Source organism: Notamacropus eugenii, chromosome 2 (assembly GCF_028372415.1).
Source record: "Notamacropus eugenii isolate mMacEug1 chromosome 2, mMacEug1.pri_v2, whole genome shotgun sequence".
Taxonomy (NCBI): domain Eukaryota; kingdom Metazoa; phylum Chordata; class Mammalia; order Diprotodontia; family Macropodidae; genus Notamacropus; species Notamacropus eugenii.
In genome coordinates, this window is record NC_092873.1 from 56,297,642 (window position 1) to 56,321,656 (window position 24,015).

A 24,015-nucleotide genomic window follows, 5' to 3' on the forward strand; every position below is an offset into this window, starting at 1 on the left:
TAAATAGATTCAACTGCCTTAAAAATGACATTGATGCACTAATATCACTGAAGCCGCCTAAGGCATATTAGTTATTTCCAAAAGGAAGTCTAAAGACTGGTAGGTAGGAGCATGGTAGGTAGGTAGGAGCTATAGAGCTCCAAAATGTGGAAGTCATCTAGTACAATGATCCCATTTTACAGGTAGGAAACTGAGACTGAAAAAGATGAAAGTGACTTGTCCACACAGATAAGTTAAGCATCAGAGGCAGGTTTTGAATGTAGATGCTTTATCTCAAGAACTAGTGTATATTCCACTGCCCCATACAGCTTCCTATTTTACAATACTGCTAAAAAAAAAAAAAGACTGAATTAGGTCTTGTAAAGTGTTGGGATTTCTTAAATGAAAAAGTTGCTGCTTACTATTATATTTTAAGACATTTTTGCCTAGTTTTTTTTTTAAAAACAAATTTGTAGTAATTTCGCATTACAAGTTTGATTTGATTACAAGTCATCTGAAGTACATGACAAGACACTTATGGGGGCCAGACCCTCACAGCAACCCATGACCCTTTGTGCTCTCACCTGTTATTTCTATGTTCCCCACAGGTAAATATGTGTATCAGCCCATGACCCCCGTAGAACAGCTTCCGAGCACTGAGATTCCTGCCAGACCCCGAGAGCCCACCAACACCATTCAGATCTCTGTCTCTCTCATGGAACACTTCTTGAAATTTGCATCCGTCTTCCGGCCTCCCCTGCCCCGTGACTCCCCGAGGTACTGCACGATTTCCGACCTCTTCATCGACAGCTATCAGGTCAAGTGCATCAATGGAAAGATGTGCTACGTGCAGAAGCAGCCCCTGTCCCACCCCCACCCTACAGGCCCCGAGGAGGTCTCTGCACATGATGCCTTAATTTCAAAAGAGAGCAATACACCAAAAATAAATCACTGCTCTTCTCCTTCAAGCTCTGAGGACTCGGGGATCAACGCGATTGGGGCTCACTATATGGAATCCTGTGATGAGGACACAGAGGAAGGGGCAGAGCTGAGCTCGGAAGAAGATTACAGTCCAGAGAGTAGCTGGGAGCCGGATGAATGCCCCCTTCTGTCTCCATCCCAGTCCGACTTGGAAGTCATCGAAACAATAGAAACCACTGTGTGAGACACTGGCAGGGAACCGTAGCCCAGGAATCGCTGCTGGACAAGCTTTGGCCACCATGTCTGAACCATTTCTCCCCTCCATTGCAGCGGATGTTTTATCCTGTGTCCCGAACCTCTGAGAACTTGTAACACCTCTGTGGGTCCCCTGGTTCACTGCTCTGTCTGACAGAGTGCTCTCTCTGAAGCTTATAATCACATTCTAGTTTTCTTACTTTATAGTTATATTTGGTGTCCCATGTGGTGGCCGTCTCTTATTTAGTCATGATTGCAAAACATCATGAAGACTTTTAGAAGAACTACTTGAGGGTGAAGGAGACATTGTGTATCCTTTACAGTGTCAACCTTCTGGCCTCATCTTGCTACTTATCCACGATCCCAGTAAATAGCCATTCGACCTGCCCTCTTCATCCCCAAAGCTAGTTCTATTCTAGCTAACCTGTTTTGCTCCAGTCATTCCACCCTCCCCCAAAGGCCATGTTGGTTTTCAAAGTGGCACCAAGATGATGATGGGGGCGTAGAGCCAAGCCCCTTGACTGCCAAAGTACAGACCAACCATAAATGGTCATTGAGCTAGGTCCTGACTAGTTCCCAGAAATGTAAAAGAGGCAGTAGAAAGGGGATATTTGGGCTAGAAGATCTGGTCTCCTGGCTGCATTCCATATATGTCACCTCATGTTTCATGTGGAATATGGGAGTGGGGAGAGCCCTGGGTGCCCTGTCTGGACTGCTAGTGTCTCAGCAAAAACCACATTTGTCTTCTTGACCAAGTAGAACACATATCCTTAGAGTAATATAGCCCTAGTCTTTGCTAATTTTGGAGAAAGTGGACAGTGGTGAATTTTAAATCTTTGTATGTCTCTAAGGGCTTGGCTGCCCGGTATCATCTTGGCCTCTCTTTTCTTTCCCCTTAAAATCTTGGGAAGAATTTTTAGGAGGCTGTTTAGGTGAACTTAGCTTTCATGATTGACAGAGGTCAAAAGGGCCTTAGAAGTCACCAATCTAACCTCCTGCACTTGATAGATAAAGAAACAGAGATTCTGCTTTGGGAAAGTGTCCAGTCCAGGTCACAGCTATTTAATGGCAGAATTAGTCCCAGGGTCTTTCTTCTGCCCCTTATTAGAGTTCATTTCTGAAATGTAAAGTGAATGAACCTGAGTGAGCACAGTCATGAGGAAGTGAGGAACCCACTTCCCACAGCCCCAGAGGGCTGATCTAACCCTACTTCATTGGATAATAACGGGAAGACTGAAAACAGCTTTGGCAAAATTATAAGGATAAAGCAGTTTAGTACATGGAATTTTCATGCAAATTCTGAGAATTCAATTTAATTCAATTTAATTCAATTCTGTTGAGCAAATATTAAAGTGCCCACTCTGGATGAGACAATGTTAGATGTCAGGGATACCAGATGAAAACCAGTGGTCCCTTCCTTCGTTGAACACGTTGGATCCCTAGTGGTGGTGGTGGTGATGGGAATGTCGTATGTAGACAGATTAATGTAATGCAGAGTAAGGTGTGAGGGAGGCAAAGTGATCTATGAATGTTTGAAGAGGGAGGAGGGGAAGTATGGAGGGATGATCCAGGAAAGCTTCAAGGAGATGTATCTGAGCTGAGCCCTGAAGGAAAACCATAGAATGTTAGCTCTGGCAGAGAACTTAGAGACCAACTGGTCTAAACCCCTCATTTCCAAGAGGAAAAAACTGAGACTCAGAGAGGGAAAGAGATTTACCTAGGAGGGACATTTAGATAGGCAGAGTTCGGAGGGGGTGATATTTCAGGCACAGGGAATAGACTATGGCAACGTAAAGACGTTTGGGATGAGCAGGATGAGATTGAGAACAGTTAGAAGTTGAATTTGACTAGAATTCAGAGTCAGTAGAAGCGAATAAAATGTAATAAAGACTAAAGAGGGAGGCTAGAGCTAGGTGGTGGGAGGGCCTGAAATGCCAAGCTAAGGAGAAAAGATTTTATGAAAAACTCTTTCAATTATTTCACTACAATATTACTCACTTTTTGGTATGCTTTCTCCCCCCACAAGAATAGCCATAGAGTTCAAAGAGAATTTCTATTTTAAGCTTTTGTTCCTTCAAAGAAACTTTGAAGTTTCTTCCTAACAGCCTTTCATATAAAATATTTGTCATTTCTCCATATTGGTCAAGAATTGGAGAAATCTCTAATATGGTATTAGTGGCTAGAGGACAGATGGATGAATGGATGATCACCATAGACAGTGGACAAGCAATCTTTGGCCTCATCTCCTGCCATAGAACAGAGCAGCCATAGCTGGTCATTGAGCTAGGTCCTGACCAGCAAGGCAGTAGAAGGGGGATATTTGGGCTAGAAGATCTGGTCCCCTGGCTGCATTCCATACACGTCACCTCATGTTTCATGTGGAATATGGGGGTGGGGAGAGCCTTGGGTGCCCTGTCTGGACTGCTAGTGTCCCAGCAAAAACCACATTTTTCTTCTTGACCAAGTAGAACATGTATCCTTAGAGTAATATAACTCCTAATGTAAGAGACAGTTTAGGACCAGGTGAGCAGGGGTTCATCAGTATTCAAGTCTCTCTCCTTCTCTCTGTCTCTCTCTCTGTCTCTGTCTCTGTCTCTCTCTGTCTCTGTCTCTCTCTCTGTCTCTCTGTCTCTCTCTCTCTGTCTCTCTCTGTCTCTTTCTCTCTGTCTCTCTGTCTCTCTCTCTCCCTCTGTCTCTCCCTCTGTCTCTCTCTCTGTCTCTCTCTCTGTCTCTCTGTCTCTGTCTCTGTCTGTCTCTCTCTCTCTCTCTCTCTCTCAATTTATGTCAGTTTCCACTTTAAGAGATGAGAAAGCATCAGTGGTTTTATTTTCCATTAAGTTTCTTTTCTCTTCCCGAAAGGAATCTCACAGATCAACTAATGTAAACTCCGCCCCCCCATATTTTACAGATGAGGAGACTGAGGCCTGTAACTTCTCTTCTAGTCAAAGATATCTTAGAGATCATCTAGTCCACTCCCTCACTTTTACAGATGAAGAAATTGAGGTTTAACCCTCCTTGCCTTCTGCCCTCTCCTTTCCCCTCCCTTCCCCTCTCCTCCTTTCCCATCTCCCCCAGAACTCTGCTTTCTGAGTTTCATGAATACCACTCATTCTTTCTGTAAGCCAACCATCACCATTCCAAGGAAAAATTCACCAGATCCTTCAGGCACCAAAGTCTCAGCAAGGCTTAGAATTGGATTCTTTCCTTTCCTGATTACAGAGGGAGGGCTCTCAACCAATCTGCTTTGATCCTCACAAAAGCCTTGTATGAGAGGAAAACAGTAGGGCAGAAACAGAGAGAGGTTGTTTTCCTTTGAAATCAGTATTATTAAAGACCTTCCTCTGTTCTATCAGGGATGCAGCCAAAACCTCCCACTGCTGTGTCCAGTGGTCTGGATGTTTGCAGTTTCCAGCCTGGAAGCAGGTCATAGGAAAGGAAAGATCTTGCAGATTTCATGCTAGGGTGGGTCAGGGCCAGAGTCAGGTTCTGAGAGGTAGCCAAGCAGCTGACAGGCTCTCTCCTGGTGGAAAAGGCAGACCAGGAGTCAAAGGAGACCGGGATTCAAAGTCTGCCTCTGGTTCTTACCAGCTGTGCAACCCTGGGCAAGTCACTATCCTCTCTGAGTTTCAGTCTGTCCATTTATAAAATAGGGATGAAATCACCAAAAGCACCTACCTCACAGGATTGTAGTGAGGCTTAAGTGAGATAATAAAAATAAGATTATTTCTGCAGACATTAAAGTACTCTGTAAGGTCAGCTATTATTTCTTTGGACAATTGGGTCTCCTCCCTTAGAGCTGGCTGCCTGCAAAAACAAGCAAGAGCTGACCTGGTGTGACTCTGGAGCCTGATTCATATTTCTGCTGGCCACACACCTGCCTCCCTCACAACTCTCTAGTCACACCTGGGGTACTTCTGGGCTCTGGGGCAAAACCCCACTCAGTTCTGAGTAACCTTGCCTATTAGCCACTGAAGAGCTGTTGGTCCACAGCCCCAACCCAATGAATGGTATGGGAATATTGTGGGCATCACCCCTCCTTATACTGGAAGGGACTTCAGAGGTCAGCTTGTCCAGCCAGTGCCTCATACCGTGCCCAGGGGCCGTCAGTAGCCACCTGTTCCCCAGACAGAAGCCAGCCACGCAGCCTTCACCTGACAAGGCAAAATACAGCTGGCACAGAAAGAAGAAATTGCACACACAAACACACACACAGAGTGACCAGTTCTGGGTCATATGTGGACTCTAGGTTAGTCCCTGCAGCTGACCTATCCTTGATTGGGAATATTTTAGACCCACACCTGAGTCCTTGGTTTTAAACACTTTTACTGCCAGAGAAACCAACCTCATTTTTGACAATGCGGGCTGGTTTTGTTTTTTGTATTTTTTTCGGTTCGAATAGGAGTGGCCAAGAGTCACATGAAGCGTCGGCACCCCATCTTTGTGGAATCGAAGTTCACTAAGGTTCCCATAGTCTTTTTACAGACAAAGGCATAATTGGTCAGGGATCAATTTCTCCTCTTTACATAAATTTGGAGAAAAAGCATGGGATCCTGGTTGTCAGACACAGCTAGGTCCTCAAACATCCTAAATACACTTTCTAAATAAGCACAACCAAGATAATTTTCCCTGGGTCCAAACACTGTGTTAAGAATTCTCCCGAGCGTTGGGCCTCTTGGGGGAGAAGAGGCTCTAGTTCCAGAGGCCACCTTCAAGTGGGTATTTTAGGGCTTAACTCGAAGCCCTTTCTGTTCTGTATTGTATAAGAAACCTTACCTCTGTATTCTTAATACTATAGCTCAATTTGTATAAATCTATTTATCAGCACTTTAGAAAACGTTTAGACTATAGGGACTGACCACAACCCTAGATCTTGAGGCCACGTGGGGAGAGCAGAGAGCTAAGCACTTTGGGTTCTTTGGGTGGGAGTCTAGGCTTTTACCTAAAGGCAAAGGGCTGAGGCTGGATGGGTTGTTTGCCGTGGCTCCTGCTTTCACCAAGCTACCACTAAAGCTGTCCTGTGGGAGATTATGAAGAAGCAATACGATGTGAGTTTTATCTTTTTACGTAACCTCAGCTTGTTTTTAAATTTCTGAACAGTTTGCTCATAGCTTTTTAAAGAGAAAATAATAATGGAGAAATGGGTTATCATTTCTTTCCTAGTGATGAATTCTTAGATTCAATTAAGTACATCACAAATCACCAAGAATTGATTATCTATTCCATGCCAAGCACTGTGCTAGGCTGGGGATACAAAGACAAAGTATTCCTTGCCCACAAGGAGCTTACCATCTCTTGGGGGGGGAAGGACACAGACACAGCTAAATAAATACAGAATAATTCAAAGTAAATACAAAATAATTTTAGAGGGTGGGTGGATGCATCAACAACTGGGGATGGGGCGAAGTCAGGAAAGGTCTCTTGTAGGAGGCATCAGGGACATTTATTAAGCATCTATTGTATATGTATGGCACTATCTTAGGCACTGGGTATCTAAGATTGAGATAGCAGTACACTTCTCTCAAGGACTTTACAGGGTAAGGACAATGGGGTTCCCTGGGAACATGACTATGATACAAAAGAGATACAGAGTCAGGGTAATATAATGGATAGAGAGCCTACCTCTTCCCATCCCCCAAGCCAAAAGACCATTTTGGTTCAAAAGGTGATGCTGAGATGGTTCTGGGGGGCCTAGAGCCACTGACTGGAGTCACTGGAGCCAGGGCTGCCATAGTACAGACCAGCCTTAACTCTAGGCTGGACACAACTTTCGAGTCAAGAAGACCTAGCTTCCAGTCTTGCCTCTGAAACAGCCTGGCTGTGGGACCCTGGGGAAGTCACCGAACCCCAGGAAACTAGAGTATAAGGTGCAAAGGGAGTTCCCTCATTCGGGGGCTCCCTATGCCAATGAAATTGAGTAAAAGGATAATACAATGGAGAGATCCAAGCAAAGCACTTTGAGAAATTTGAGGGTGGGGTGGGGAAATTTTTTACTTGGGGGGAGGGAGAGAGAAACGACTTAGAGGGGACAATATTTGAGTTGAACCTTTAAAGAAGAGGGTGGGTGGGGTTCGGAGGGACAGATCTTCAACAGAGACAGTGACAAAACCCGAAAACCTCCCCTATTTCTTCATATGTACACATGTATTACTAATATGTGCACATAGTTAGTACTTTTGTAGAAGAACAATAAACAATGACAATTATGCTTTGAAACCACACCTGGTATTTTTGTGTTGAAATGAGAATTTGAGAGAACCCGGATGCTGACTTAACCCATTGGTTCAGACTGGACATCCAAACCCCTCCCCTCTCCAATGAAGCAGCAGTGCTAAGGTACCCTTTTAGTCCAGATAAATTTAGGGCTATTAGCACTCCCTTCCCCTCCACCCATCACTTCTTAGTCTATTTGAAACATCAAAAACCTGGCATCTGACTGCTGTCCCCTCCCCCCAAAAAATCTTTTTGATAATTCTCCCTTAGCGTAGGGAGGATGGAACTAAATAATTTTAACACTTGTCAAAATACCCATGGTTTGTGCTACTAAGAAAGAAAAAAATAACTAAGATGTGTTTCCAAATCAAATCATATCTGAATAAAACAGAATTCTAGGCGACCTCCCTTTCCACAGGTTACTTTTGATCCTATCCCCTACTATTCATAAATGCTCTATTTACTCCACATCAGCAAGAGTTGGGGAAAGAAAGAACCTTTTAAACTAGTTACCAATGTCCCCCAAGAAGGTGTGAACCAGCAAGTTTAGAGAGAGGGGCCAGCCCATGGACTGGGGGATGGGGTAGGGGCGAGCAGGGAGTTCTTAAACTAAGTAGAAAAGCAGAACAACTTTTTTAAAAATTGTGATTAAAAAGCAGTTGGGTTTCTTCCCTCCCCCAATTATTTTATTGGAATTGTTGTGAATTTCCCAATAAGCCATATGTAAGGAGCCATGATTTTTAAAAATATTCACCATTTGGAGAATCGTCCAAACCACTTTTCCCAACAGCTCAGATAAGCGAAGTAGAGTTCCTGCGGCGAGGAGTTCTTTCTTCTGCAGAACCAGGAGCATGGCGAATTGCCCACTCAGAGTGGATGAGACAGTCCGAAAGGCAATCCAGTTAGAAGACTAAGTGCCACAAGGTTTCCCAGCCCTTATTGTGTCTGTATCCACTTTTCTCTACTTGTAATGGCTGATTCCTGTGCTATTTTTCTAACATCTGAGTCAGGAGCACAGTGTTGACTGGTCCACTTCTGTCTTTTCCTAAAATTATATTTGGTTTTCCTACAGCTAGCTCAACTGTTTTCTTTCTGTATTCTACTTTAGGAAAGTAACTGCCTTGTAAAATAAACCTTTTCTTTTCTTCTTTTTATCAGCACACACTTGTCATTGGGGGAAGGGGGGAGGGTAGAAGACGAGGACTGTCCTGGTGTCAGTGTATTCAAAGTCAAAGAATCATAAGATAAAGGATTTAAAGCTCACTTCACAAAAGAAACTGAGGCTTCCGGGAGGGGAAGAGGCAGAGATGGGATTTGAACTCATGTGCCTGCTTCCAAATCCAGCATTCTTAACCCTATAGCAAGAGACCACTTCTTACCTGTATGACCTTGGGCAAGTCATTTTACCTTTCTGGGCCTCAGGTACCTCTGTAGAATGAGGGGGTTGAACTAGATGACCTCTAAATCTGAAGACCACCTCCCAAAAGGAAAAGGGGTGGGAGATTTGGTCCTGCAGTGGAGAGTTCTTTCAGATGAGGGTTGAAAGTTCTGGAAATGAAAATAGTTTAATCCACAAGGGCCACTTAATTCCAAGGCTATTCAGGTTCAATCTAAAATGTCAGCGGAATGCCAAAAGACACCTTTGCACTGATAGACCCCTTGTTAGGGGGGCTTGTTTACAATCTAAGGAAGACAAAGTCAAGCATTAAGCACCTATTGTTTGGCAGGGATTGTTAGGGGATACAGTGATGGAAACAAAAACAGTCTTGAATCTCAAAGAACTTATATTTTACTCAGGAGGATATGACATATAAACAGATAAGTATATGTAGTTCAGGGTAGCCCAAAGACTGGGCTGGACCTTGGGCCTGATCTTGGGAGCCTGATATCATGAGGACTAGTTGCACTCTTGGTCTCAATGCCCTCACCCTGGAGTGTTACTCCAGTTAGAATAAAGCTTAGTTACAGTTTGCGTCTAGGATTCCCCCACATAACAACAACAAGGGTCCCAATTTCATGCATACATTCAATATATAATATGGTTACTGGGTATGGCACAGGCTTTATGTCATTACCAAAGAAAATGTATATGATGCAAAGGTTCTCAGGAACCCATAAATGAAACATTCAAATAGCCCATCAGGCCTCTACAAGGGAAGAAAAACACAGTTTGGTGGAAATTGCACAAATACTTCCCCTCACCTAGTCCCAACTCACCAATGGATTTAATTTTTCAGCTGCCTGGAAATCCTTTATTAGCAATTCTTTCCTTCTTTCAGAAATTCAGTTAGTAACATCTTCCTTTAGGTGGTGGGTGATTGAGCACTGGAATTCAGGACTGAATTAGGATTGAGATTACCTTTATGTAATCCCTTGGTTGGGGAGGGGTAGTCCCATGGGACCATATCAAAGTGGGCACTGCTCAGGACAACTTTCTTCTTTGACTCAATTCTGAGACTATGCTGCTTGGAAAATTAAAAATCCCCCCTTTCCCAGAAGGAATGGTCCTTGAACACCCTCTCCAGTCACATGCAAACATTGGAATACTAATGCTACTTGCTTCCCCATTACTACTCCTGGGGTATGTGTATGTGTATGCGGGACTAACCCTGGCCCTCACCCTTCTTCCTACCATTACTGTTTTCCCACCTGATCGTGCAAGAGAAGGGAGGGGGATAAAAACTGGCTAAGTTAGTATCTCAGATCACTTTTATTCTCCATGGGGGGGCAGCTCTTCTAACACTTTCACACATACACACACACACACACACACACACCACACACACACACACACACACACACACACACACACACACACACACACACACACACACACACTCTGAGACACCAACCATCTTGAAGGCTGAGCTAGTCACTGGAGACCAAGTAGAAGCCTTCTCTGTGTCCTTAAGCGAGGTATTGTGTTGCCCATCCATCTCTGTGGGAGGTACCCTTCAGACAGCTCACATGCCTTGGAGTGTCAAGTTGATAGAGAATTCAGATCAAACACTTTACAAATATCATCCCATCTGGTCCCTTACGGCATCAGTCCTGGGAAGTAGATGCTATTATTCCCATTTTACAGGGAAGGAAAATGAGGCAGAGAGAAGTTAGGTGACAGACAGCTAGCGTCTGAGACTGAATTTGAACTCAGCTCTTTCTGACTCTAAGCCTAGCGCTCTGTGCACAGTGGCGCCACGTAGGCAGAGGGGAAGCTCACTACAACTCAGGCTCAGGAAAGACTAATAGAAGTTGGCTGGAGTGGAGCCTTAATTGGAAGTCAGGGCTTCCGAGAGGCAAAGGAGAGAAGGGTGTACAATGTGAGTGCAGAGAAATGATTTCACTAGTGTTTGTGTGTGGAGGAGAAAGGTAAGACGTGATTCAGTTGCTGTCAATTTTGTCTCTTGTCTGTGGTATCGGACATTGAATATTTTCTTCGTAATCTGACCTACAGGAAGGTCCTGTGGCGTCCCTCAGTGATCTGTCCTTGGTGCTGTACCATTAAATGTTTTTATCAGTGACTTGGACAGAAGACTGGATGGAAAGGTCAGCAGATTTAGACAACACAGAGGAGGCAGAGCTATGACGGACGACTGAGTCAGGATGCAGAAAAGTGCTCGCAGACTATTAAGACGGGACAGATCTAAGAAGGTGAAATTGAACCTCCCAGCTAAGCCAATCAGCGCTCCACTTTTGATCAGCAGACGCAGTGGATTACTTCTTTGGGAGACACATGTTGCGGAGTGAACGAGGATTAGTGAGGAGATACATTCACAGGAACATAGGTCTGCTAGGAGCTCAGTAAGGCTAGATTGGCTCCCAAGATGGAGACTTAGTACTGGGGCAAACTCCCCTCTCTCAGACAGAAAAGCCAGGAGTGAAGAAAGCCAACTTCTGGGATTAAAATTTAATCAGAAAAGCAAAACTCAGGATATGACCATCATGCAAAGGCATTACTATCGATGAGATGTGGGCCAAGAATACAACCACTGTCCATTATATGGGAATAAATGTAAAGTCTTATGTGTGGGTTCAAGAAATCAATTGCAAAAATACTGGATGGAGGAAAGTCTAGCTGGAGAATTGAGTTGGTGTGAAAAAGACCTGAGGCAGCAAATTACCTCTCAGGGCCCCAGACAAGCAGCTGATCTGCCTTCATGGGAGTTAGCTTCCTATACTGATAAAATTACAGGTCTAATTAAAAAAGCAAAAACCCCAACATGAATCATTATCTCCATGCAACACCCTCCTTCTTGCTTTCAGGGCCCAACTCTGGTCTGACCTCTTCTCTTAAGCCTTCCCTGCTTTTCCCCCAAAGTGGAATGTCCTCCTCAGATTCCTCTTTGTACTTTTCATGGGCATATCTCTTACAGTTAGATTTTATATGTTATTTATATACATATCATGAAACTGCAGAATCTGGGAGCAACAAGAGACCTCAGCGGTTCTCTGGTTCCACCATCCAGGAAGAAATTCCCAGGTTACCATGCCTGACAAGTGGCCACCCAGCAGACCCCCAGAGGGAGGCAGCCCCTCCCCACTCTGGCAGCTTGGATTACTAGGAAGGCTTTCCTAACTTCCAGACTCTGCTATCTCTTTGCTCCTTCTGCTATCACTTCTCTGCCATGCTAGGATTACAAGCATTTTGAGCATAGGGTCTGTCTCATAGTTATCTCAGTGCCTGGGCTTTCAGATGTGTCCTGGTTTTTCTCCCTTTCCCTCAAAGGATCTATTAACAAGATTGCAACACCGCAAATCTGTAAGGACAAGCGCTCTCTGTAACTCCAGGACCTTTCTGACAATGGACAATAGGATGCTTAGCAGGCAGAACCTGCTAAATAAATGAAATCCTGTTGGAGAAAACAAGAGCTCTTCAGTAGGGACTAACAAACACATGGTATTGGGGAAAGTTCTTAGCTGAGTACAAATACATAAATACAAAACAATTCCCTTTTGCTTATAACGAACTTAATGAGATGAGATGCTTGAACTTTCCTGAAAGGACAGAACGAGATTGCTCATGGGCACCCTTCCCAGGCAGCCACTGGAGGAGAGATGAAGAACCAATCTGACCAGTGGACAAACTGACATTAATGGCATAGGAAAACTATAAAAAGCACACATAAGAACAGAGAGCACAACATTCTAGGGCTATTGAGTGTGGGGGAAATAGTCCTATGTACCTTGATTGACCCAGAGGGCATTATTACATGACATCACAATAAAGGTAATTGATGTTTACAACAAAGACACTTAGTATCAAGAAGATATTAAATTATATTCCATATCCTAAGGCTAGGAAATATGTAGTGTGTTGTAGGAAGATGGCCATCTAAAATGATTAACTTTTTTGAATGAGATAATGATCCAGAATATCCCAGAATCAGGCATGACTGACTGAATGAACCCCAAGGTTTATAGATGCAGAATCATAGAATTTGAGGGCTGGCAGGGACCAATTTCTGCTTGAAGATCTCCAAGAAGGGGAAACTCTCCAACCCCTAATAATCTGTTGCACTTTGGGACTGCTCTAATTGTTAGGAAATTTTTCTTTACATCAAGCACAGATTGGTTCCTTTGCAATCAGTTCTGCTGTGTGAGATCAAAAGAAACAAATGTGATCCCTTGTTCACATGACTTCAAATCCTTGAAGATAGCTATCAAGCCCTACCTCCCCTCCCCCACACCCAGTCTTCTTTTTTCTAGGCTGGACATCCTCAGCTCCTTCAAACACACTTCATGTGACATGGGCTCAAGATCCTTTACCATCCTGGCTGCCTGCCTCCAGATCTTTGCCATATTGTCAGTATCTATGTGTTCCCCAGAACTGAGCTCCAGATGAGGTCTGATGAGGCAGAGTTCCTTGGGACTACCACTTCTCTGGTGCTAGAAGTTAATCATCTTTTCATGCAGCTCAAGATTACATTGGCTTTTTAGGAGGATAATCACATTGAGCTTGTAGTCCCTTAAACCCTTCAGATCTTTTTCAGAGCAACTCTTGTCTTGGATTTCTTGTCCCTAGTTGTAAGACTTCATATTTATCCTTATTAGATTCCATCAGCCCAGTCTTCTAATCTTGTCAAGATCTGGGAGACAGAAAGACAAAAATGAAATAGCAGCTGCCTTCAGGGAGTTTCATTTTATTGAGAGATAATGTGGACACATATAAGCAAGTACAAATCATACACAAGATCAATCCAAGAGCTGAGTTTTAAAGGAAATAAAGGATTCTAAAAGGCAGAGATGAGGAGGTAGTTGTATTCCAGGCACTGGAGACATCCTGGATAAAGGCAGGGAGATTGGAGATGGACTGTCCTGTGCATGCAGCAGCAAACAGGCCAGTTTGGGTCAACCAGAGATTATGTGTAGGGAAGCAATGTGTAAGAATTCTGGTAAGAGACTGGACGCAAATGGAGAAGAGATCTGACTGCCCAGTAGAGAGGGTTTTACCTTTTTTTGGAGGGGAGAGATCACTTGGGGGAAGGTTGAACAAAAACTCAAACTAAGGGCTCTTCATTTTTTTTCTCATGAAAACAGAGACTATTTGAGCATTCTCTGGTGAGTTTCACAGGTGCAAAGGGGCTGCATGGGAAATTTTTTTTTCTGCATGTATGGTGCTGATGGAAGCTGTTTTCAGTTTGGTTCAGCATTCATTCATTCATCGATTCGTGTCTTTTGTGTTCCTTTGTGTACGTTTCCCCTGATGGAATGTTAGCTCCCCAAGCTCACAGGCTGCTTCATCTTGTCTCTGTATCCTCAGAGGCTGGTAGAATGCTTGGCACAAGGTCCATACTTAATGATTATTTCTTGGTTGATCTGGCCCAAGCAGTTTGTGCTGAACGAGTCAGCTATCTTCCTGATCCCAGTACCATTTGGCATTCCTGGAACACACCACCTTGGTGACCAAAATATCATCTAACGTGATTGTTCACTTTGTGAGTGATCAAGGGGCACTGATGAATTCCCAAGTAGCTCCTCACTGTTTCCCAGCATGCTTAGATCCCCTTGCACTTGGAAAGGCAAACTCATTTTAATATTCACCAAGGGGACACATAATTAGGATGTTAAGGAAGGAGAGTAATGAAGCTAGGCAGGTAGGTGGTACAGGGTCTTAATTGCCAAACAGAGAAATTGATATTTGATTTTAGGGTCAATGGGAAACTTCTGGAGTTCACTGAGCAAAGGACTGACACAGAGTCAGGTCCCCAACCCTTCTTAATTCCAGGACACTAATGATTTCCTATATATCCTCTTGTTTTGTCCATATTTGCTTGCTAGTTGTCTCCCCACTTAGACTGGGAACTCCTCAAGGCCAGGCATTGTCTTTTGCTTCTTTTTGTATGCCCAGTGCTTAGCACAGTGCCTGGCAAACAGTAGGCACTTAATAAATGTTTACTGATTAATGAACTTAGGGAAAATCCCTTTGGCAAGAGCCAAGGATGGGTCAGAGTTGGGGGAGACTTGAGGCAAGGAGATCCATTAGGAAGCCATTGCATTTAAATAATGAAGGGGTGAGGGTCCATTAGAGTTGGCCCATTAGAGTGGTCTATGAGTGAAGAGAAGGGTTGAGATATGAAAGAATCTACAGCATTAGGACGGGCAAGATTAGGCAATTGACGGGCTATATCAGGTGAACGAGAGAGAATGCCAAGGGTGGGAACCTGTGGAGATGATGTCACCCTCAAGAGAAATGGGCTTTTGGAAGAGGGGGAGGGAAGAGAAATGAATTCAGCTTTGGATCCGCTGATCAAAGCTGAGCATTCAGTTCACTGGGGACCAGGACATCGAATCAATTTCCAAGACAGTGACTTGTTCAGTCCCATTTGGGGAAATCTTCCTATAACGGTAAGAGCTCAGTGAGAAGGAATGGGTCCTTGTGCACCCTCATTCACAGATAGAGGGGATCCAGTGCCAGCCACAACAATGCTAGGGACTGAGGAACCCAAGACACCTTACAACACATCCTAGGTCTTACTGGAGCAGGGAGATCACCCTGGCCCTTGAGGGACTCCTTCCTCAGGTGTCAGGCTCTAAAATCAAATTCCCCTGGATTAGGGTTAGTCTGGGGTCTTTGACCTTGGTTTTTAAAACTCTCTATATCTCTATCTGTCTGTCTATCTGTCTGTCTATCTATCTATCTATCTATCTATCTGTCTGTCTGTCTGTCTGTCTGTCTGTCTGTCTGTCTGTCTATCTATCTATCTATCTACCTACCTACTTGTCTCTACACACAAACACACACACATACACACACATCACTGGGATTCAATATAACTGGTTTCTGTGTAATCCTACATATTTTATTTCATCGCATTATTCTCAGAAGGGTTCCATAGGCTTTACCAAACCATCACCCAAAGAGTTCGTGACACAGAAAATGTTCTGAATCCTTGGTCTTGATCCTCCCCTGAAGGGTGAGTTTGGAGACGCCCTCAGCACGCTGGGGTTGACACCAGCCCCTGAGGAGCAACTCCTTGGTAGAGTTCTGCACCAGAGGCATGGTTAGGTGCAGTGTTTTCGGGGCTGGCCCCCACTTCCTTGGCTGCACGTCATTCTCCGTGAGCCCCAATCAGGCTGGATATGACTCCAAACACAGCCTGGAAACACTGGTGGGGTCTGGGTGCGCCAGGCCCCTGATATCCTCCTATTTTGGGCTGCCTCTCTGACAAAGTCCAGGGGTGACACAGTATGACCTTGGCAGAAATTGCTTCTCTCACTAAGGCCAACGAGTCGCTTTGTGGAAGATGCTTCATGGCTCTTTCATAATGACTGGCATATCACTTTTGTCTGGGATTTCATGAATACAACAAAATTAAAATATAATATCATAATAATATACAATTTTCTCTGCAACTCTGAATCTTTAGGTAGATGTTCCTCTCCTGGGGGATATGGATCCCCAGGAGAGTCCATGGACTTGATGGCTATGTTTCAATCCTCTGGGCTTCCTTTGTGGCCCAATGGATTTTATAAATTTTCCAGCATTATTGTGAGAGGGGGTTTCTAGTCTTCTCCAGTCTGCTTCCTATGGAGTCCATGACACAAACACACTTAAAAGCCCCTTTCTTACAGACCTGCCAAGGGGCACTGAGACATTAAAGGACCTGCCCAGGTCAAGACTCCAAAGCCACTCTTGTTTTGACAGATATGCATAGTCAACCTGAACAGGGTCCTCCACTGACTGTATTTGCAAACATATGTCTAAGTCTGGCAGAAGGAATTCACAGGGCTGCCCTCCGCTCTTCACAGTGAGATTTGCTCCTTGAATGGAAATGTGTCCTTCTTATAACAACCCCTTGTACAAATAGCTATCTTGCTTACACAGCAGAGAAACAGTCTACCTGCTATGTGCCATATGGGCAAACGAATCAACAGTCAGGAAACCTGGGAGTAAGGAATCTTGTGAGAGACAGAGTTTTGAAAAGTCAGGGAGAAATAAACATGTACAAGATTCAGAGACTGGAAGAACCAAGAAAGCTTATACTCCCCGGATAAGGGGATCTCCTTGGGATGGACAGGATGACTGGGTAAGGCAGGTAAGTGTCTAGGAACCTTTGGCCTGGGCTCAGCTGGATGTATGGGCCTGATTTCACGAGGGGAGTACTTTGCCAAACAATCAGTCAAAATGCATTTATTAACTCTATGTGTCTGCGGCATGAGGGATGGGACCCAGGAGAGTGGGGGTGAGGAATGACCTCTATTGCCAAAGGGCAGTGAATCATGGGCTCAGAGGGAACGGAATCATTTCTGGATAGAAAGATGGCACTGGGCAGTTTCTAGGAAGGGATGGTGATGACTGACACTGGATAATTCCATAGGATCATCCCCATGGGGGCTTTTTGGCATAGGTTTTCCTAGGAGACATTTGCTCCATCCTGCTTACACAGTGAGAACGCATGGGACCCTCTGCCTGGGACTGGCACCCCCACCTCAGTCTAAGCAAACTGCACAATGGAGGGGGGCACATAGCTTACACCATGAGTTTGCATGAAGTAGGGACTGTTAATCCCAATTCTTCAGGTCACTTTCCTGACAAATGACTGCTGTGACAGCCATCCAATGACCTATAACAAGCTGGGTTGCCTAGTCCCAGAGGTTTCTGGTCTAATGGGGCTGTGCCAGCAGCAGAATGTGGTGACCACTATGCCCTCTTCATCCATTGGCACTCTCAACCTTGGGCTCACCAGTCCAAAACAAGCAGCACCCATGGCTGGCTGGGCTTAGGGATGGAGTCTGTGCCCTCAGGTCTTTCACATGAGGGTACAGATGAGGCGTTTGGGCCCACAAGATCAATCACTATGATCTGGTGAGGGGCAGGAGGGTCAAGCTCAAACAGAAATGGATGGGTCACGTATTGACTCGGAAAGCCCCAATGTAACAGTTATCTCTAGTGTTTTGTATTTCAGACAGTTTTGCTCAGTGCTTTCTGATCTGGTTTGGATGCCCTGGAGTGCTGTGGGCTGTGTTTAGCCCTCTGGTGTGCTGGGTAGAGGGCTGACTTGGAAGACTCGGGTTTGATCTTGCCTCTGATGCTTAACAATGGTGTGGCCTTGGGTCAGTTGCTTGCACTCTGGGCCTGCTTTCTCCTCTGTAAGAGGAGGCCTGGGCGACCTCTAAGGCACCTTTTGGCCCCAAGTCTGGTGGGATCTTAGCTCTAACTTTACAAGGAGCAAAATGTACAAACTGACAAAAACACCACTGTTCACACTTTCTTGAAACATGGAGTTTGCTCATCCAGGAAGTGTTGATGGCTCTGTCCCAATTAAGAAATGTGATGAAGAAAAACCTGGGCGCTTGAGGAGGACTGTGCTTGTTAGGGCCAGGGGCCCTCCACAGAGGCAGAAAGGAGTCTGGGGTGGGCTTCCATCAGAGGAAGTGGGCACCCCCTTCTTGGAGCCCTTGTTGGGGATACGGCCAAGGGATCCTTGCTCAAGTGGGCCTAGGTCAGCCCTGACTTCCCAGCTGTCACTGAGGTTCTGGAGTTCCCTGAAAGCCCTAATGGTTGAGGACTGGGTGGTAGTTTGAGCTTCTTGGTGGTCTCTTTGATGTTCCTACCATAGCCATGCCAATGCTCCCTCCCATGACACACATGGTCCCCCAACCTGTGTGGCTTGCTCCTTCCCTTTGACATTGTCTTCCCATTGGTTTGCCACCACAGGTCCCTCCTATTTCTTTGACAGTGTTGGGACCGCCCATCTGTCAGTGAATCTCTCACTCCAGTGACTGGCCCTTTTTTTTTTTTTTTTTTTTGGATACCGACCCAAATTACCATCACAGTGACTTCTTTCTTGACTTTCCTAACAGGAAGGTGATGTGTTTCTCTTTCTACACTGATTACTTGGCTATATCCTCACGACATCTACCCCTGGCAGGAAGGGATCAGGTCCTTGTTACAATGAAAGGGAGAAGCAGGAGGCTTGGGGGGGGGGGGGGGCGGGGTTAACATGGCCAGGTCCCATAGCAAGCTGGTGACAGCATGGGACAGGAGCCTGAGTCCCCTGTCCTTATCCTGCATTCTCTTCATTAGCTCCAGCCCTAGCAATGACCAACATGCTCAGTGCTCAGTGTGGCTGCTACTGTGGTCCAGACATTACCAGGTGGCCCCTGGGGATGGGGGGAGTGGACTCCCACCCACGGGAGGGCAGGGGCTTTGACTGCAGCTGAACCCAGCTTCTTCTTTGCCCCTCTCTGCCTGATGTGGCTCCCTTTGGAGTTTACCTGGGCCCTGAGCACCCTTCCCTCCTTTATAGACAGACATTGGGGCTGTCCAGAGTTAAAGGGACATTTATTGTGACAGAAGCCAGAGGGGATGAAACCAAAATCAAAGGTAGTTTTTAGCCTCCTGGCCTCTGCAGGCTATGCCAGCCCCCTCCTCTTCATGGTTTTTGGACCCCATTCAGGGTGACATCCATGCCCGGATGACTGGCTGCTCCCTGTGCACCTGGGTCTCCTCCATGAGGACATAAGATGCTCCATCCCAGACTTGGGACAGGGAACCTCTGATGAGAGCTTTGGGGATTGTGGAGGACCCATTCCTCTGCCCTCCATCAAGAGCAGGAGAATGTTGAGCTGAGCTGGGGTTTCTGTGATGATCCATTGATTCCCAAGGAATCCAGAGGGAGACGTGATGGTGAGTGAACCAGGGAGAGAAAGAAATGGTGAACCACAGGCTGGGACAGGTGGGATGGGGGAGGTCTCTGAAGGGCCAGGGGCTCACGGTCACCAGGGTTGGCAGGGACTCCTTCCATGCTTTTCTGCCGGCCTGAGATGTAGAGGTCCTCAGTCCTCAGTCAGGGGAGGAGGGGTCAGGTGCAGCTGGAAGCTCTCATTCTGGAAGATGCTGTTGAGGGCGGGGCTGCTTTTGGAGACCCCCAGGAGCCGGTGACTGTCACTGCTCTGGTTCTGAGATAGCTCAGTCAGGAGTGCCAGCTGGAAGACAAAAAGGCCATGGTTAGATGGGCTTCCTCAAGCCCTGAAAGCTAGGGTCCAGCTGAAGGCACTCACTCAGGATCACCAGGCCTCAACAATGACTCTGAGAAACGGGTCCCCTCAGCCTAGTGAATGCTTGACACAGCTGAGTCCCTCCCCCTTTGGGATCCGAGCCCGTGAGGGCAGGGAATGGCTGCCTTGGATACTGGTGACCCAAGCTCCCAGCATGGGGCGTGACACAGGGAAATCTAGCTCTGGGAGGGGGACCAGGAAAGATCAGCAGCCTTCTCTCCCAGCATGGCCCCAAGAAAGTCTACTGGCTGATGGAACCTTCTGTCAATCAACTAATCATTTCCCAAACACCTATGTGCCAGGCTCCCGGGATACAAAGACACCATTAAAGCAGCTCCTGCCCCCAGGGAGCTTCCATGGGGGAGACGACATACAGGTACACACAACATATGGATGGGGAATGGTGCTGGCAGTGGAGGATAGCTCTGGAGCTGAATTTGAAGGAAATCTGGGATTCTGAGGAGGTGAGGAGCACCTGCTGTTTAGACAAGGGACAGAGCCTCTGCAAATGCATGGAGTTGGGAAATGAAGTACTTTTATGGGGATCAGGGTGGAGGCCAATGTGGCTGTATCTCAGAGAGGCAAAGGAGAGGAGAGTGGAATAAGGCCCCAAAGCAGGCTGGGGTTGGGCTAGGCCCAGACATAGAGCCACTTTGATTCCAGAAGTAACAGGGAACCACTGGAGTTCATTGAGGAGGGGAGTGTCTGGCAGCTGAGGGAGGGCAGAGGAGAGGGGAAAGAGCCTCATGCAGGGAGGGAGTTGGGGAAGGAGGGAAGTTTGCACTTGGATATAAGAGATGCTGAGGACTCAGAGCACCTGACGAATGCTTAGGGTGAGAAGGAGGACGATACTGGGGCCTGGGACAGGGTTGGGGGACGGTGGATGGGAAGGCTGGCAGGGGTCTGACCAAAGGAGAAGAGATGAACAGACAAATACAAACTCATCCTCGCCCCCAACTGGGTGGGACTGTGCTGCAGAGCGGCCACAGTCGAGCTGGTTTTTTTTTTGGACAGCTTCACCCAGGATCAGTCGAGTTAGAGCCAGCAAGGACCTCTGAGGCTGCTGAGTTCGAGCAGGGCCAGGGAGGCTGAGGGACTTGCCCCAGCTTAGCAACAGTAACTGCCACACTGCCATGTGACAGAACCAGGATTTGAACTCGTCCCCAGACTTCAATGCAGGGGTCTTGGCTGAGGGCCTCACTCCCCCCACCCCACAAATGAAACATTCAGAACAATTTCCAAGGAAAACAAACAAACTTCTCCATCACTGTCGGTCTCCTTCTACCCTTTCCTTCTCCTTCCCTTCTTTAGGCTAAAAAACTTCCACTGGATGAAACCCAGTCAGTTCTCCTGCTCTGGCCACTTCTCGTTCTTTCTTCATCAATCATCTCTTGATCTTGAGTGCTTTTTTAAAGACTGGGCTACCTTATCTCATGGACAGCTACCTGGCACCACAGTGCATAGAGTGCCAGGCGTGGAGTCAGGAAGGCTGGGTTTAAATCTGGCCTCAAATCACTTCATCCTGTTTGCCTCAGTTTCCTCATCTGTAAAATGTGCTGGAGAAGGAAATGGCAAGCTGCCCCAGAATCTCTGCCAAGAAAACCCTAAATGGGCCACAGGGAGTTGGGAGATGATTGAAAACCAATGAGCATCACTAACTCCTTGCATTGCCCCGGCACAGGCTCACTCTGCTGAGCCTGTGCCTGCCTGGCTCCTACACCAGCAGCATCCCCAGTAGCAGGGACCCAGGCACGTGTCCTTGGCTCTTAGATTTGAAAATGTTTTGTCATTGCTAACAGTCTCCCAGCTGTCCAGGGCACTGATGGGACTTACCTTGTCTAGCTGATGCTCAATGGCTGAACCTTTAAGGGGGTCCCAGAAAGAAGACCCCCTGGGGTAGATTCTCAGGTCTAGGATAAGTGGCCAGAGGCAGGGGTCACATTCCTGACACTGCTGCCATCCCCCTTCTCCTGCCTCCCCAAGTCCTTGGCAGGGCCTGCCTGCCCACCTGCTCTGGGCTGGGGAAGTGGGGGCTGGCTGCCACTCGTCAGGAGGGTTCTTGAGCTCTGGGCTGAGCCTGCTCCTTTAACTGAGCCACCGCCATGTGTGCAAATGGAAGGAAGCAGGAGTCTGGAGCAAAGGCTGCAGGGGGTGCCACTGAGCTGGAGGGCCCCTTCCTCCCAGGACTGACCACAGGAGGGGGGATCCCAAAGGATCTCAAACTCATAGCAGAAAGGGCTCTTTGAGGTCATCTAGATTGACCCCCTTCCCCCAATAAGACAAGATTTTTTTACCCTCTCTGGGACCTATACAGTCTTTTTTTCCAAAGGGAAAGCTGAGTCAGGGCTGCTCATGAGTCACCCTTGGTGAGCCCTGACATCTTCATGGGTTGAGGAAATCCCCCCACCCTTACAGTGCTACCTTCTGACTGAACTACTATCCCCCCACTCCCATCAGAGAGTCTCATCAGGTTCAGAGCTAGAGGGGACCTTCAAGGTCATTTCCCTCATTTTGAAAATAGGGAAACTGAGTCCCAGAAGAAGGAAAGCGACTTGACTGAGGTCACACAGGTGTTAAGTGGTGGGGGCAGAATTTGCACTCAGGGCTGCTGATTAAACCAGGAGAGCCTCTTGCCACCCCCCTCACTCTGCAGACAAGGACACTGAGGCTTGTGGAGGAGGATCTGCTTTGTCGTGGTCACAGAGAGCTGGAGTTGGAAGCCAGGGGATGTTTTTGTGGCTGGGTTTCCTGCAGCATTCTCTAGCCTGGGCGGGAGGCCAGAGACAGGACTGAAGCTTCCAAATCAATAAATCAAAAGAATGGAAATCAAAGATAAGCACGGAAGGAATCAGTACGTTACCCTAGAGGTTCCCCGGTAGAGGCGGCAGAGTTGGTCAAAAGCTTGGATCTGCTGGGGATCCAGTCCCGGTTCTGACAGGGTCTGAGAAACCAAAGGGGACAGAAGTGTTAATGGGCTCTCTGCTAAGCCCATTCCTCTCTGGGGCTCCCTCCTTCCTCAGGGGCTGTCCCTATCATGGTGGGGAGGCACTGGACACCCCCAGTGCCTCTGGCCCCCATCCCAGTCTCCTAAGCCTCCAGTCTACAAACACACACAGCAGAATGAGCCACTGCACTGGGAGGAACAAATTAAAATGGAAAATGAAAATCAGGAGGCCCACAAAGCAGAGCCACACCCCAGCCCCCTAAACCTGCAGATGCCTGCAGGATCCAGACAGGTGGGCCCTGCCCCAATGGTGCCAGGCGGCTTTCCAAGCAGACACCATGATGAGGCGGGCAGGTGCTCTGTAAGCAGAACGTGAGTGTGGGGGCTCAGAAGATGTGCTGGGCAGCCCAGTCATGTGACCCCTCCAGGTGCTGCTGTACTGCCCTGGTTAGAGTGGGGACCCCACAAACAGAGCAGGGGCCAGGACAATGAGAGGAAACCCTGAGCAGCAGGCATGACTGAGGGAGAAAGAGGCTGGGGTGATCCTAGAACTGTGGGGTCAGAGGCCACAGGGTCACAGAGTCAGAGCGTGAAGGGGGAACCTTTCAGATCCCTTTGTCAACCCCTGTTTTAAGATGAGGAAACATGGTGTGACTCACCCACCCAGGTACTAAGAGGCAACCCCAGGATTCAAACCTAGGTCCTCCCTCCCATGATACCAAGCTTCACAAAGCCTGTCTTGTCCATGGCCTCACTCCACCTCAAGACCCCCAAGCTCTTCTCATGCAACTCCCTCCTATCCATGCAAGGGGGCCCGGAAAAGGGGCTGGCCTTCTGTGTCAAGGTATGACGTGGCTCCAGGCCCTGTGGTGACCTGCCCTGGCCACCATCGCGGGTTCTCAGACATTAGAGAACTAGCAGCAGCTTCTCGGACAAGGTGGGAGATGAGTAGGTGCTGAGGGATGGATCCAAGTCCACAGGAGGGTCTGTCCTCCCCAGGGTGGGTCCTGACACAGGCCATTGGTGCATCCTACTCACCAGAGACACAATCAGAAGGCTGGCCCTTTGCCGAGCCAATGACTGGGAAGACAAAGCTGTGAGTCCTCTGGTGTGTTGATGCTTCATGGTTTCTTAGCATGTGGATGACAAGACTACAGTGGATGAAGACCCCTCCACATTGCTTCACCTGCTGCTGCTGTGGACGC

General features: G+C 47.0%; 2 protein-coding genes across 7 annotated transcripts in view; one reads left to right on the plus strand and one right to left on the minus strand.

The window, feature by feature from the left end:
• Positions 1 to 8,519, plus strand: part of C2H3orf70 (chromosome 2 C3orf70 homolog) — a 54,857-nt gene extending 46,338 nt beyond the window's left edge. The window contains exon 2 of the mRNA XM_072640423.1: positions 588 to 8,519. Within this exon, the coding sequence (XP_072496524.1) occupies positions 588 to 1,144 (557 nt within the window). The 3' untranslated portion in view covers positions 1,145 to 8,519. The remainder of the gene's footprint in view (positions 1 to 587) is intronic.
• Positions 8,520 to 19,133: 10,614 nt separating this feature from the next.
• Positions 19,134 to 24,015, minus strand: part of VPS8 (VPS8 subunit of CORVET complex) — a 163,310-nt gene continuing 158,428 nt past the window's right edge. For 5 of the 6 annotated variants that reach the window (XM_072640418.1, XM_072640419.1, XM_072640420.1 and 2 more), the window contains 2 exons: positions 22,727 to 22,807; positions 19,134 to 19,794 (listed from right to left, as the gene is read on the minus strand). In XM_072640418.1, coding sequence (XP_072496519.1) covers positions 19,645 to 19,794; positions 22,727 to 22,807 — 231 coding nt within the window. In that variant the 3' untranslated portion in view covers positions 19,134 to 19,644. Of the gene's footprint in view, positions 19,795 to 22,726; positions 22,808 to 24,015 lie in introns of those variants that run through there. The other variant, XR_011973980.1, reaches the window with a different exon arrangement.